A 16,686-nucleotide genomic window follows, 5' to 3' on the forward strand; every position below is an offset into this window, starting at 1 on the left:
ATATACAAAGTACTTTTTTTTTATTTTTGATGCTGAAGGAAAGTGGGAGAAATTGATTTGGGTTTTGTCTCATCTTGACATGCTGTCAGTCTGCCAGCCCTATTCCAATAACTTTTGAGTCTGTTGCTCAGTTGCAAACAATATGATAATGTTAGAAAATGCAGAAATGTACAATTGTACATGTTTTGTGAAAGTTTGTATTATATGCTATCCACATCTAGAGACATGTAAGTGATCTGTTTAAATGCCTCAGCTGTTAAAAAAGCATACATCAGAGCTCATCTCTTCTTTGAGTGGTAATTATCCAAGACCAAAAGGCAGAGGAAACTTGGTTTTCTCAGTTCAGCTGTCCACAGAACTTGTTAATTGTATTCTTTGCCCTTGATTTAGAGATGGCTTGCTTTTCTCTGAAAATTTCTGCAGCAGTCTGAGTTGGTCATTACTTGCACTTCATTTTTCTTGCAGCTGCAGGAGTCCAATACTGACAGGCAACTCATTGAGACCTCTCCAGTTCTTCAAAAGCTTACGGAGTTTGAGGAGGCAATTGGAGTCATCTTTACTCATGTTCGGCTTCTAGCACGTGCGTTCACTCTGAGAACAGTGGGCTTTAACCATTTGACTCTGTGAGTACATAGCAAGAGTCCTCATGTAGCTCTGTTGGCTGTCCTGTTAGAGCATTCCAGATTGCCTTGTTTGTAAACAAGCTAGATTACATCTGTTTCCTGGAAGAGAATAGAGCAGCTGTGTTCACAAGCCCGCCTGGCTCGGTATGCCACCTCTGGCAGTAGGAAGTAGCAAATACCTTGGGAAAGACTGTAGAAGGTGTTGGAGACCTATCCTGTTTATTTTGAACTTTCTGCATCACTGATATTTCTACATCACTCCTGAGACAGTAGCAAAACATACCTGGGAGGTACATTTGGGCAGAGAAAAGAAGTAAAATTACACTCTTTGGTCCAAGCACAGCCCTTGTGTTCTGTTGCTTGCAAAGCTGCCAGGCCCTATTTTCAAGGAAACAGTATTACAGAATATGCCGAGTTGGAAGGGACCCATCAAGATCGTCAAGTCCAACTCCTGACCCTGCACAGGACACCCCAGGAATCACACCATGTTCCTGAGAGTGTTGTCCACACACTTTCTGAACTCAGACAGGCTTGGTGCTGTGGCCACTTCCCTGGGGAGCCTTTCCAGTGTTAAACCACCCTCTGGGTGAAAAACTTCTTCCTAATATCTAACCTAAACCTCCCCTGACTCAGCTTCTTGCTGTTTCCTTGAGCCCTTTCTCTGATTATGAAAGTGAAGAGATTGGTACCTGCCTCTCCACTTCCCTCTGCAATGAGGTCTCCCCTCAGTCTCCTCCAGGCTGATCAGACCAAGTAACCTCAGCTGCTCCTTGTACGGCTTCCCCTCCAGACCTTTCACCATCGCCGTTGCCCGCCTTTGGACACTCTCTAAGAGCTTAAAGTCATCTTTATATTGTGGCACCCAAAACTGCCCCCAGCACTCGAGGTGAGGCCGCCCCAGTGCAGAGCAGAGCGGGACAATCCCCTGCCTTGCCCAGCTGGCGATGCTGTGCCTGATGCACCCCCAGGACAGGGCTGCCCCTCCTGGCTGCCCGGGCACTGCTGACCCATGTTCAGCTTGCCATCAACCAGGACATCCAGGTCCATTTCCACAGTGCTTCTCTCCAGCCTCTCATTCCCCACTCTGTACACACAACCTGGGTTGCCTTGTCCCAGATAGAGAATCTGGCACTTGCCCTTGTTAAACTTCGTATCAGTGGTTACCCTCTCCAGGATCTTGTATGAGTTTAAACCCTGATCCTTTTCTTTCTTGTGAATGGGCAGACATTTTCCTCTATTGAAGTTCTTGTGTTCATTAGCTCACTTTCTTAAAACAAGTTTGAGATTTGTCCCATTACAGATGTGATGTCAACTGCTCTTCTTCATTTAGTCTGTGATCTGTGATCTAATGATTGCATTTATTTGTAGCTATCCCGATTTGCTTTTTGCCTGTAAGTTGGTGTTACTACAGTAATGAGCTGTGTTTTCATCTCACCTGATTAACACTGAAAAATTGTCTTAAATGTGTTTGGAAATGAGCAAGGCTCACTTTCAGATCACTCTTCCTTTTAATTTGTGTGTGCATGCTGGTTTTGGTTTTTTCCTCACTGAGTGCTTATTGATTTTGCTGCATTGATGTCTCATTTTTCAGAGGCCACAACCAGAGGATGGAATTCCTAGGTGACTCCATAATGCAGTTGGTAGCCACAGAGTATTTATTCATACATTTCCCCGATCATCATGAGGGGCACTTAACGGTGAGACTGCCATCAATCATATTCTCCATAAGGGCAAGAGTGGGATGGAGACTGAAATTATCGGAACAGCTAGTGAATTATTCTGAGTTTGATTAATAAAAGAAGCCTCAGCAACCACTGCTCTTAATAAGGCTTTGTTAATTTTAAGTCATGAGCACTGCAATGAATAGAAAATGGTGATTTATGAGCCCACTGCAATAATTTCTGTTCAGTCTGTGAAAAGGATCAAAATTTTAAAGATGTCAGCGATGAAATGGAGGGCTAAGACTAGTTCTTGTTTAAAGATGGGTGTCTTAATTTATTTAAATAGATGTATCACGTGACTTTTTTTTATTCCTGACTTCTAGTCTGTTGAACTTGCATACAGGCAGAGTTATACATACTGATAAAAAGTTTTTACAATTTATTTTGGTCTGGTTTTCCTCTTGTCTTCTATCTGGAGCTCCTATGGTAGCTTTTAATTTAGCTTTACTGTAGTTATAGTCATCTCTTAATTGCTATAGCCCTTTAGCCTCTCTTACCTGGACTTTGCACAACTCAATTTGGGGATCTTTCACCAATTTACAGTAGTTTAAACACAGCATGGTAGTATATGTAGTTTTTTCTTGATTGATTCATTTATTCCTGCATCTGGACAGTTGTGGCTTTGTTTGCAAGTAACAAATTTTCTTGGGCTTGCTAAATTGTTTTAGTTTACTTGAACAACGAAGCAATACGTGTATCAGGAATGTGAGTCGAGTTTTCTAGTTAAAGTTAGGAAGCAGCCTAATTTTAGAGTGGTTTCCTCAGATTAATAAAGGGATGGCAATGCTAAGTCTCTAGCAGGCAATGTGTTATCAAGAACATGATTCTTAAAACTTTTGGGTTAAAGCTTTTTACAAGAAAAAAAAGTACATGCTGTGACTAAAAGTAACTTGAATTTTTCTTCACCATTTATTAAGTCTCAGTTGCATTTGTATGGATTCTTCTGCACAATTCAGGAGACAGGAGATAAAGCCTGGTGGGGTTTTTTGCTTTCTACATGACTTCTAAGAATGTAGCCATCTGTGGTGTTAAAAGATAACTCTTGCAAGAACTGTTTGGCCAGGAGGATATGAAATGTTGCTGTTAATGGCTATAAATACTCAGAACAATGATTAGAATGTCTTTGTGTTGCTTAACGTAATGATTAGTGAGTTGGAAAGTACAAGTTGCACACTTCAGTTTTCAGGCAAAACTGCGAAGCTCGAGTGGAGTGGATGCTGAAAACATTTAAAGGTACGAAGAAGTAGGCAATGCCCAAAATAAAATTTGGACTCTGGAGATGTACATGTAGAGAAAAAAAAATTATCTTAAAATGTTTTTAAATTTGAGGACAAATGAAATGAGACATGTGAGAAAGGAGACTGATAAAGTGGAATCTGAAGAGAAACAGCAAAAACACTAAGCTCTTTCTCATGTCATCTGGGAACATACTTAAATTTGAAGTAATAGTAGAACATCAACTAAATGGTGTCTGGTGTGTTGAGGGCAATTTTGGTCAAGGATTCCACTTGACTGGCAAGGCAGTGGCTTCCCAGTGTGGAGTGATTGCTTGTGGAGAGATGTCTGCAAATTAACTGTATTTAAGAAAAAGAAATGAGCACATAGTCTCATCTACATACTTGGAGATAGCTAAATAATGTTCCAAAAAGGAAATTGACATTTTGTTGAATGTTAGAAGATACAGCTTCTCCAGTACTGGATTATGGATACATTCTTCTGGTACAGTCATGAGTAGTAGTATGTTGGGTGAAGATGGAAGAATCAGAAGAAAAACTGCTTTGTAATTAGAGTCAAGCTCCAGTTGAGCATATCATGTGTCACAGCGTCTGCAGTGATGCAGGCTGTGTGTTACCAGAGTAGAGACTAACTCTAAAAAAGCTGCTGGAAAGGCACAGGGGCTGTGTCTTCTCTGTATCATTAATGGGAACTTAATTTCTTGCCAGATCACACTTGTAGAGAGTAAGTTGATAACAGTGCTAAAAGGATAGCTGGGGGTTTTTTTTCCATCTGTAATTCACTGGGTAGTGTATATGTTGCTCTTTGTTTTATGATACTACTAATCCTGATTATGGATCCCATCAAAATAAATGGTCTGCAAACACAACAGAAGAAATCCTCCTTCTTCCATTACAAGGAGCAGATTTTTGTCATGGGACACTGCAGTGCTGTCTCATAGGTCACATATTAGGGTACTGTACTTAGGGTACTTAGGATATTGTTGGGGAAAGTATAGTTTATTTATCTTAAGGACTTCAAAGAATTTTGAAAAGGAACAAGTAGAAAATGGGTTTAGGCAAAGGTTATGGAGGGGAGGCAGGTAATAATGCTATCTGCAGTCTGCCTAGTTTATGAAGATCAGGTTGTGAGTATCTGCTTCATGCATCTTTGACAAACAAATTATGAACATACTGTTCTTTATTTATCTGTTGTGAGAGATGAAGTATCAAGTGCAGCAAATAAATCTTGATTTTTCATAAGCTCAGTTGACGTGCTGGGGCCATGTAGCATAAACTTGGATCTAATAAGCTGAGCAGATGTGATATGGAAGACAAAGAAAGAAGAAAATGTGTGTGCAGTGTCTCAACTCTAGATTGCACATAAACAGGGGAAAAAAGAGACATTCTTCACTTCTCACTCTTACCTCCTATAGTAGCTCTAACTTCTTTAATGCTGTTCCATTTAAAGCAAAAACGCAAACAGGAAAAAAGCTGACCTTGCCAAAGGTTCAGAAATTCCCCCTAGAATTCCAAATACTCCTTTAAGCTGTGTGGGATTATATCTTTGGTAGAGCTCTATGTTTTAGTAATATGCCTGGAGCCAAGGTTAAGTATTTTGGGGGACACACTGTCATATAAGGAACATGTTAGGGCAGATCCTTGTCAGGGATGCATTGGCTCAGCTGTGCTGCCTTCTAGCAGAGCACATAGTACATACAGGCTGTCCTACTGAGTATTTTTTTCTCTGGCCAAAGGAATGGAGCAGCGTCCTCATCTGCTAGCTCTGAAACAATGAATTATCTTGATTTAATGTATATTTGTTTTAGTCACCACCTATTTATTTATTATTTGGTGGATACTGGGGACTGTTCCATAGACTCCAGGATATGGTTTATTTATACTTTACATGGGAAAATATATGCACCTGTGTATTACTTAAACGAGAAAACTGCAGACTAGCTGAGAAAGTACAGGACTCGTGAAGAGATGGTACGTTCTGGCAAAGAAGCTACAAACCAGCATTTTACATGCATGACACATATATTCAGAAGTAATGTGTCCATAGACTAAGTAAAGACTGGTGAGAAGAATTGAAACAAAAAGAAAAATCACCAGAAGGAAGAATGACAGAGTGTGTGTTTATATAAATCACTTCAGATGTCCTGAAACAAAATGTCAGTAAACTGAGAGAAGTGAGAAACCTCAAGGATAAAAGTAATTTTTCTCCCCAGCTCTCCTACAGTTTGTAGTTTGTTATTGATAATTGTTACTATGGAATGGAACTTCTTTCTTTTGCAGCTGTTGAGAAGTTCTTTGGTGAACAACAGGACACAGGCCAAGGTGGCAGAAGAGCTGGGTATGCAAGAGTTTGCCATCACTAATGACAAGACTAAAAGACCTGTAACTCTTCGAACTAAGACTTTGGCTGATCTCTTGGAATGTGAGTTAATTTGGTTATAATAACTTAGTACTTAATGACTTCCTTTTCCTTGGGGCTTGTTTAAGAAAGCCATTAGAAATCCCCTAAATCACTATTAAAAATGTATGTTCAGGTTTCTAAATGAATTATGCCTATACCTCTGAAAAGCCAGGTTTTTGAAGACTAGCCTAGATTTTTGAAGTTTGTATGAAAGCATGAAGGAGGCATAATTGCAGATAGAAAGTTGAAGGCTTGGAAATTGAGGGGTCATGATGACCAGGTCAAAAGCATGTCTTCAAAGTTAAAGCTTATACTCTGAGTTGAGCTATTTAACAGCAGTTTCAGTATTTAATTAATATGTTCTTGACACTGTTGGAAGACAAAGTAGTTCCTTCAGCAGGTGAATATTTCTGTGGGTAATGTGTCTGCATTTTGGGAGGCTTTAAAATGGTCACTCCAGAAGAGGGAAGGCTACATAGAAATGAAATTATTTTTAGTCCATTTTTGGAAGTTTGTGCTACCTTCTTTCCAAAGAAAGTGGAAACAGTGATAAATATTCTGCAGAAAAGTTTATCCCTATCTTGTGTATTTTGATGTATTTTGCAAGCCATTCTGACCACTGGGGTTTTGCAAAATCCTGTAAGCAAATGGAAATAGCACACAAACAGGAGTGATTTATATCTAAATTATTTTATGGTACCCAGTAGTGATTTATCTGTAAGTATTCATGGTCTCCTGGTTAAAATGTGAGATTAGGAGCAGAGTGTTTTTTCTAGCACCTGAAATGACTGGGTGGATTTGGGTAAATCACTTAATCTCTTGGTCAACTTGATTTTTTTTCTCCTGAGTGTGCAGGATAATACCCTCACCAGATCACTGCTCTGAAATGTAATCGAATATGGCTTTAAAGTACTCAGAGATACTTGTTTCTAGAAGTGCAAGCCAATAATGTTCTCCTTGGATGAGTGACAGTACCATTTTTCCCCCACAGCCTTTATTGCTGCCCTGTACATTGATAAAGATTTGGAATACGTTCACACTTTCATGAATGTTTGCTTTTTTCCACGGCTAAAGGTAAGATCAGTCAGTTTCCTACTTTCCTGGCACTGTGTTTTAACATATTGTTGCATTTGAGACTCTTACTGCAATCTCTCAATCATAAAAGCATCTTTGTGGACTTCCTACAGGAGTTTATTTTAAATCAAGATTGGAATGATCCTAAATCTCAGCTTCAGCAGTGCTGCTTGACTCTCAGGACAGAAGGAAAAGAGCCGGACATTCCTCTTTACAAGTAAGAACAGGCATCTTACAGATACCAGCTAATTATAAATCTTCCTGGTACATGGAGCCAGATGTGATCACTCACCCTACGTTTTTCCCATCCTTTGTTTTTATTGTCGTTATCCAAGCCCTCTAGTCTCTCTTTGTCTGAAGTTGGAAAATACTGAAACCAGTGTTTTCTAAGGCTTAGGTGTTTTAAGCCATTACAAGGAAGAGTAAATAAGCGTTTTACCTTTGTAAGGGAAAAATACAGGTTTTATTTTGGAGTGGAGTATTTAATTGGCGTAATTTTATATTTGTTTTTCTTTTAATGTAAGGAATGGCAGTATTAAATGAAATGAGTTAAACAAATAGCTGGTTTTTTATGAGATCAAGATATCTCTATTCTATTCTTAGTAACAGATGGAGTTTCTTGACATTATTATGCGAACATAAAAGTCCCTTGTGTTACACCACCCAATTGTAGGCACTGTTTCTCATGCACGGTCAGGCACTGAAGGGCAGCACAAGTTTTGGACATTTTTATTGTGCAGTTCAGCTCACAAATGTTCCCCTTTACAATGACAAATAGCTCAGGGCAGTGAACCTTTTAACTTGTACACCTCAGTTGGATACCTGAAGCTGGATGGATAGATTTCCCTTTTTGCTTTCAGTTGCTAAATAGTGTAGTAGGTGCTTCAAAGAGATAATAAATAATAAACCTTAAGCTGTATATTGCATCTATATCCATTCAGTAATGTAGGAAAGGGTGCAATGTTAGCCCCCAAAAGAGGAGATAAAGCTGTGAAAGTTCAAGGCTTGTGTTGTTGGGATTATTATATCAAAAAGGTATGAAGAATGAAAGTGTCAGTGTGTTTGTCATGGGTACTGATGTAAGGTTTCCAATGCAGTGTAGCAGCTCAGTGACAGTGACACACATTGCATTCCAGAAGTGCCATCCCTTTAACACTGCAGCCGGTGCTCTGCAGGTCTGACTCCTCTGTGTCTCTGTGTGAAGGTTGAGTGAGGGGGATGAACACAATAAAAACAATTCCTCATTTTTGTAAAAACCACTTAGTATCAAGTAGCAAATGTTTGTTTTGTTTTGCTGTGATGATAAATTGATTTTTATAGTACAGCTCAGACCTAGTAATACAGTGTTATCTTCGTATTATCTTGTTAAATTCCTTTTCTTGGGGTTATCTATTTCACTGCAGTCAGTACTATTGCTTTTAAATTTAGGGTGGGTTTTATTTGCTCTTGTCACAGTGCACAGAGAGAGTACTTTAGTTAGATACTTTAAAAATTGATGTGAAATTCGTGCTCCTTCTAAAAAGAAACAAGGTAGCAGACATAACTTGATCTGAAAGTGGGGAGAGATTTGGGATAGCTGTAAGAAACTGCAAAAGAAGCAATTCTTTGCACATCTAGGGAATTACTTTTTCCCTTTTAGATGGTTGTTGATGTATGTCCTAGACTTTAGGTCAAATGGAAAGTTTGTTTTGTGACAAACTAACTTTTCAAAGCTGATGGAAAATTTCTTTGTACTGTGATAATTCAGTGTAGAGAGCTACTGTGTCTAATACAATGTCCTTATGAAACCTTGCTACCTGCAAAACTCTCAGGGACTAAACTTTCAATGCACACATAATTGTATGGGTGTATTTATTTGCAATTGCACGGCTATGCATAATTTATTACTTTATTACAAGTGTGAACACTTCATGTTATAGGTTGCATTTTTGCTTATAGGTTAAATAAAGTTTTAATTTTCGTGTGGTGCTCCTGAGTGAGCCTGGAGGAATAAATGTGGTCGATATAAATACTGTTCTGGTAATCTCTGGGTTAATGTGATCTATACAGACCCTTCAACCCTTTCTCCTTGTTTTGCATTAATTGCACTATATGTATTGACCAGACTGAAAGCTTGGTGATCTATGTGCAACAAACAGATTCTGTGTTTTAATGCTCCCTGCCTGAATAAAATATTTCTTCTTTCAGGACCTTGCAGACAGTGGGACCTTCTCATGCCAGGACATACACAGTAGCTGTTTACTTCAAAGGGGAAAGAATAGGATGTGGTAAAGGGCCAAGGTACAGTAAAAAATTAATCACATGGTGTAAGAGTGTGGTGGTGTCCAAAATGACTAGACATGGAGATAGACAGCTGTATGGCTTGCCTTAGAAAAGGAAAACTGTAGAGCCTTCTTCAAACTTTTCTGCTTTAGGAATACTTGAAGGGTTCAATGTCAGCATAATTTTGGATCTTAAGGTTTTTTTGGGGACCTTGCCTTCAAGGTGGCTAGCTATTTGTGGCCCTCAGACTAGAAAATGCAGAACAGCTTCCAGGAAATAGTGTCTTTATTTTGGGATTTGCTCCTGGATTACTATGCAATTTACACTGGCAAGTTGAGTGCCACACTATTACGGATTTTTTTTTCTGAGGTTACTACGTCTAGGCATTTTGGAATGGTTCTAAGGGTTCAAAGACTTCAGCTATGAGCCCCAAAAGCCTCATTTTATGCTACCAAATCTGGTGGTGGTTATAAAAATATTGCTTTTTTTGCATTCACACATCTGTGATTTTGTTCCCTTTTTTCTCTCAAGTAAAAGCCAATGCTTTAGTGAAGAATGGACTGGAATATTTTGTTATTGATCTAAGTTAAAAAATATTCTACTGGAGCTGTAGTACTATTGCTCACATATTTATGGAAAGGCTGATATATCGTGCACTCTGGGAATTACTAGCTGCTGGTTATCCAAAAAGTTTCATTATGAAAGACTTAACTAGTGCTCCACTTTGTCAGAAACTTTAGTTTATTCTGTACAGTTTAGATCTCATGTAACATGTTCTTGTTTGGCTTTCACAGTATTCAGCAAGCAGAAATGGGAGCTGCAATGGACGCACTTGAAAAATGTAAGATATTTGGGCAACAGAGAATTCGTACTTTATTTCCTTGTCCTTTAGTGAGGCAAGGTGCAGGTTTTGTGGGGGATAAGTTCTGAACAGAACACATATGCTAAGTGCTGTCAGCTTCTAAGCAGCAGGTTTTCCTCTTAGTAGCTTCAAGACTCTTTTTTAGCAGTTGAAGTTAATATGATCCGAACAGGTATTTGTTGAAGGGAGTTGATCAGCTACAGAGGATGCAACTTCCAGGGAACCCTGTGCAATAAAATTTCATTGAGGTTTTCCATGCTTAAGTATGCAGTGGGGTGAGACTGATGCTCTGGTTGTCTCACCCTTTAATTGAGGAGAGGAGCAAAATGCGACCTTAGAAAATAGAATTTGATCTTAGATTACCAGTGGACTAGGTTAAAATCTAATAAACAGATCCCCAACAATTTAAATAGATATTTATCTGTCAAGAAGGGCTAATATCAGCTGCAGATCCAGGGATCTGTGTATACATCTCTCTAAATTATGTGCTACATGGCCAGCATGGGAGCTGTCCTTCATTGAAATGTAGTCTCAGATAAGAATGATTGTGGGCAAGCTTCTTATATGAAATAACTTTGGTCAGTTGGATTAAAGTGCCAGGTGTGGGTGACCTGTAAGCAAACAGATTACAAGCATTTTGTGCAGCAGAAATTCTCTGTTGAGAAGAACATGGAAAGTCAATTTTTTGCATTTCATTCAAAGGAAACATATGCAGTTCCTCAGATGTCAAAGGTTTTTTAATCTGTTATCTCTGCATCTGGAAATTCAAGAGCTTAAAAATTTCAGAAGGCAATGAATCTCTGTAGTTCAGATATGTTTTTATATCCATCTGCTAAGCATATACTTCTCACCACCAGTAAATTTGACAAGTAGAAAAATGTAACTTTCCTTCTCTGCTGAGTATCTGCAAGATGTTACTGAAGTTTTCTTTGAGTGAATTTTCTTGTGACAGTATCACCACTCAAGAGAGCTGTGAGTTTCGTGGCCTATCAATCCAAGGACTTCACAGCTCTCTTCTGACATACATATTTGTTTAAATACCATAGACCTCTAGAAGTCTGTGCTCCGGCTGCCCTTCAAAACAGAGGCAACTTTCAAGTTAGTTTCTCTGTGCCTTGCTGGTCAAGTTTTGATTATCTTTGGGGATGGAGGTTACACAACCCTTAAGGGCCCCTGTTCTATTATGTATATGGTTGTGGAGTTCCTTGGTTTGGTTGGTTTGTTTGTTGGGTTTTTTTAATGCATAAGTAGTTAACTTCAAGTGAAAGTAGTTTTCAGATACCTATTTATATGATAGCAATGATGAATTTATTACATGAATTTCCTTCTTACCATACTAAACATATTAGAGCAGGTTGCTACTGAGCTGAGCTCTTAAAGAATCATGTTACAGGCACAGTGCTGAAAATCTGATTTTCATTTTATGGGGCACATGAGCAAGAAAATATCCCAGAACTCCATTAAACAAAGCACTAGTGTTTTTGAAAACAACAGCAATTTAAAACCAATTTTGTTTAGATTGCTTTCTGGTTTAAATAAATATAGTCTCCTATGCCCAAGTTGTAAATAACTGATGAATAAACCTTTTATTCCTGTAGTGTATATAGTAAAGGGCACAAATTTCACTGGCCAATAAAACAAAGCAGTAGAAAGTTATTCTGCTCTACCACAAACTCCTGCAGTTTATGTGGCGTGTGCACCATATTCTCTAGCTGAGAATCCATGCTGCCTGGGACCCAGAAAAAGGAGGAAAAAGCTTGGTGCCAAGGAGGAAAAAGCTTGGTGCCAAGGTACTCCTCCCTGAGAAGCCTCAGCTGAATTCTCTCTCAATAGCCAGTGAGAGAGAGAGCGGCCCTTTGCCAAAACATCTACCAAATTTGTTTATGGCTTTAAAGGTCAGTGTAGTAACCTTTTGCATTCATCTCAGACTGGGTAGGGAGCCAGTGGTGATCCCAGAGCTCTGTGTGATCCCAGCAGGATTTACCACCAACTGCAGCCTGTCACATACTCTACACCCCTTTGCTTTCTGACTGGATGAAGGGTGCAGGTCTCCACAGCACAAATTCGTGTGAATGTCAGCACCCTGGTCATGCAGAAAACATCACATTCTGTGAGCAGTGTGCTAAAGTGAGAGAAATTCTGTTCAATTATATAAGCTGTTCTTATAGTCTCAGTTCTAATGTGTACCTGCATATCAGCCAATGGACAAATGCTTGAAAGCAGAAGCATCCATCTCCCCAGCTATTTCTTCATCACCTCAGACTTGTCCGGTCTGTTTTAAGCAGTCTTCACTCATCCATGCTCTCAGACTATGCTAAGGCTGTCTTCTGGTACATAGCCAAGTGTTAGCTTTTTCAGGAACAGATTTTACTGCATTCCATCTTGCTACACTATCACTTTCCCATTAGGATCCATGCCATAATGTGGGGCATATAGTCAATTCTGCATGGTCTAAAACAATAATAAAAATAATGGAAACATCTGTACAATGCTTGAAACCAGTGGCTCATACTTTCTGGAGTGAGAACAAGACAAAAAATGCTGACAGCATTGACAGTAGTTTCCCATTCATTTTTCAGTATTGACCACCTGTTGCTAAGGGAACAGAATGTAAAATCCAGGTAATACCTGGCCATGTTGCTATACCAGGATTTTATATTTTTTATATTTTATTTTTGTGGGTGTATTAGATTTGGCAGTGCTTTGTAGCAGGAGAAACAGATGTAAAGAAATCATAAAGAAACCAAAGTCTTAGGACACAGTCCTGGTTTACTATGTATTATAAGAAATAAATGAGTAAAAATGGTAACAACGTTGTTCCCCCCTACCTCTAATGACATCAAAGTTTAAAACAAAACAAGCTGAGGCTTTCTCTGTTACCAGTTTGTTTATTAATGTAAAATATTTCTTCTTGTGTCAGATAACTTTCCCCAGATGGCCCATCAGAAACGGTTCATTGAACGGAAGTACAGACAGGAGTTGAAAGAATTGAGGTGGGAAAGAGAGCATCAAGAGAGAGAGCCAGAGGAGACTGAAGAAGCAAGGAAATAAAAGGAGGGCACAGAAGCAGTGGCATATTTACTTACTTAATAACTCTGACTGTGGCCTATGGAGACCTAACCTAGTTTCTTGCAGATGATGAATGAAGAGTGCCTGTTGATATCAAAAAGAAAATTGTAATCTCTTCTTTAAAAGCGTGTGCAAATATAGTATTTCTTTAGTTTGGTTTTAAGTTTGGCTTTTAAATAAGATTTGGATTTAAATACTTTTAATTTTTATGAAAAGTTGTTGATTATTTTTATTATTTTTACTGTCTTGTATGAAGTAATAAAGTATTCATTTCAAAAGCTAATAGGAGGAAAAGCTCTTTAACAATTGTCTCCTGTGTCTAAGTGCTGTGTTGTCAGTGACCAGCAAAGTTACTGCATGAGCTCTGCTGTGGAGGAGGAAGGTGTTATGAGAAACTGATTCAGCTGAGCACTTAAGCATGTACCTAACTTAAGTTTTGCAGCTAAATTTACTACTTCTTGAATTTGCTAAACCAGAGTTACAAAGTTCGGGCCCTTTTTTACAGAAAATGGTACAGTAATTTAAAGGAGATACTCAGTTTTGCTTTGAACAGTGGATGCCATATCTGAAATGTGACACAGATGTGTGTGGAAGATTGAGGAGTTTTGTTTTTAAATCACTGTTATAAGACTTGAAGAAAAAGGTACTTATGAAGCAAGAGAATGGCAGTTTCTTTTTGCAGAGAATGTACATGTAGTTTACATTAACAAGTTCAGTTTCTTTCTCAACTTCTTGTTCTATCAGGCTGGTGTCTAATGGATTTCTTCCACAAGAAGATACCAGTGTGGCCATTACTGTGAAGTGGTGTGTTAGAAACTCTATGTGGGTGCTGCTCCGGAGAGGTTCATTGAGAACAGTTTTTGTCAAAACAAGGGCAGTTTGTCCCCAAAATATAGTTCAAAGGTTGTGTGCAGTTTCAAGTCACCCAGTTTCCTTGATGTTTTTTGATGTCTGTGGCTTGTATTAGAAGGATGTTTCTTCTGAACAGCACCAGAAATGGAAAATCCACTGTCTGTTGGTATTTTTTCCCACTGGTTACCAACACTGTTTGTTCTTTTAATTTTGCTGCTTCAAGCCATTTGTTCCCATTAAGCTGGGTTCTCAGTACAGTCCCGTGGTAGGTAATTGTGTAGTCATTTTTTGTCTTTCTTTTCTGATAAGCAGAACAGATTGAACCCTTATTCTCCTTAGCTGCACATTTTCTTCCTTAAAGGAGAAAAGATCCCTTTTGGCCAGTCATTTTTGCATTTTCTGATGTACCATGGTTGTCTGTATTAAAATACAGGGCAGATTTGTGAACATGGATTTGTGCACAAGTCTGGCCCAAGGAATTCATGCAGATTCATGGAAGAAAACTTTTGCCCAATGGCCACACTACCCTGAGCAGCTGCTTCAGCGATTGTCTGAAGCACCTCTCTGTAGGTGTGTGATGGACATCAAGGAAAGCACTTTATTGCAGGTGCCAAAGTAGACACAAATGAAGCTGAAACATTCAGGCTACCCAAATGTCTTCCCAAAGTTTCACTTCTGACCTAATCAGTATGTGTATTTTCAGAAGCATACTTTTCTACACTTGCAATGTGAGATGCACTTAAATACGGGGGTTTTTTTTACACTTGAGCCCACAACACTACCTCACTTCTTCCAACTTCTATGATTTGCCTTTTCTTAATGGATTGATGCTTTAAATCCATTTTGGAGGATGAGAGAAAAGAAAAAGACAAACACATTCTGTAATTTAGAGAGTGATAATAAACCATTAGAACATAAAAGAGGGAATAAAAACAAGGTAAAGGCAGGGAGCTGCTCTCTGCTGAATGCTGCTGCCATTTGACTTTTGAGAAGTCATTGTAGCTTCTTATAGCTTCAGTCTGTAAATAAAAAGCTGAAATGCTTCTCAAGAGTAGGAAGCTTGAAAAGCACCAGCAACTCCCCTGTCCACAAGTCTTTTGTATTTCGAATTCTTTTGTATAGTTGCCCATCTGCTTCTAACAGTATGATGAAATGGTTCAGTGGTGGAGGGTTAACTGTAACTGTGTAAACCATTATTTTATTTTTCCCTCTTAACTGTGACCAGTTTCATATGTTTAACGAATAGAAAATGACTTCATTTTCAGGTGTATGATTGCTTAGCAAATTTCTCTCAGCATATCTGACATCACCAAAGTACCCCAGTGGAACTGTTAGCTCATAGTTTAACATTACTTTCATTATTCCTATATACAATTTCACTTTTCAGCTGTAAGAAGACTGCAATCTTATTCATAAATATTTTCATAAAAAATAGATTGAATTTATCAGATAGGCTGTTTCGGGGGAGGAACCCAGATCTGTTCTTTTTTTTTCTTCTTTGACCCAGAAATTGCTTGGGAAATACCAAACTTTTAAAACAATTTCTGCATTCCAGTTACTGCAGTTAATGAATTTTAGGCTTTTTACAAGAAAATGTAGATGATAACTGTGTTTTCAAAAGTGGGCTATTTTCCCTTTTTTCACTGTGTAAGTGTGGGCTAGGAAGATTGCCTGAAGCAATTTTGTTTTCCTTGTCTTGACAACAAAAAACAAAAGGTAAAAAATACTCTGCTTCCTTTGTTCAAACCACAGTGTCTTTCTGTGTACGGGCTGTCTAAAAGCAGTGGCTGTGAATGTTCCTGTTAATTTCAGGAGTTGTGGGGAATGTGAAATGTGAGCACAGTCCTTTAGAACAGACACCAAGGAGGGGAAGCCTCTCTAAGTTGCCTTTGGTAAAAATTATCATTGCACTCATGCTGATCAGTGGAACAGCTGGAGCTTATAACCAGGCAGCTTGTGCTGCTCTTTAGTAAGTGTGCCGGGGTCTCTGATTTACTGATAAAGTCAGTCCTTTTTTGCTTCAAAGCCTGATCTGTTCTCTGATCCAGAGGTTCTCTTGGAAGATCCATTGACTTGAATTGGGTACAAGTAGATGAATGGACAACAGGGCTGAGATCTGCGTGAATCCAGCAGATCCTGTGAATATTTTAATGTGACTGTGTACAGAGCATTGAATAGAATTGTAGCTGATTTGATTGGGGATTTTAGTTGAATTTACATAAAACTGATGATGTGATTTGTAGACCCTAAGTTTGCTTTGTAAGGTTTCAGTTTCTGGAGGATTATTTAACAGCAGTACTAAGAGAACCTTGGTCTCTAAGATTGTTGTAAACATCGTTGCTAATAAAGTTTCCCAGAAAAGACTTCAGGCGTAGTTGTTACTTGCTAAAACAATTTGAAAAGATCAAAAGGCAAATCCTGATCACCTGTCTCCCTACTTCAAAGCCTCTGATTATACAGGCTACATATTTAAATGAAATAAGTGGTTCACTTGTAAGAAGTTTCTTTTTGGTGGAAGTTTGTAAAGCCCTGTAAGAGCTCAGGGAGTTGCTCATCTGCATCATTTACCACTGTGCATTGTCTTTGA

At 38.7% G+C, this 16,686-nt stretch overlaps 1 protein-coding gene across 1 annotated transcript in view; it reads left to right on the plus strand.

Annotated features, from left to right (window-relative positions):
- The window catches only part of DROSHA (drosha ribonuclease III), a 74,795-nt gene extending 58,332 nt beyond the window's left edge, over positions 1 to 16,463 (plus strand). Inside the window, 8 exon segments of the mRNA XM_039548420.1 lie at positions 466 to 623; positions 2,215 to 2,320; positions 5,860 to 6,001; positions 6,972 to 7,054; positions 7,168 to 7,271; positions 9,242 to 9,334; positions 10,111 to 10,157; positions 13,099 to 16,463. Coding sequence (XP_039404354.1) covers positions 466 to 623; positions 2,215 to 2,320; positions 5,860 to 6,001; positions 6,972 to 7,054; positions 7,168 to 7,271; positions 9,242 to 9,334; positions 10,111 to 10,157; positions 13,099 to 13,229 — 864 coding nt within the window. The 3' untranslated portion in view covers positions 13,230 to 16,463.
- The last annotated feature ends 223 nt before the right edge of the window (positions 16,464 to 16,686 follow it).

This window comes from Corvus cornix, chromosome 2, assembly GCF_000738735.6.
Source record: "Corvus cornix cornix isolate S_Up_H32 chromosome 2, ASM73873v5, whole genome shotgun sequence".
NCBI lineage: Eukaryota > Metazoa > Chordata > Aves > Passeriformes > Corvidae > Corvus > Corvus cornix.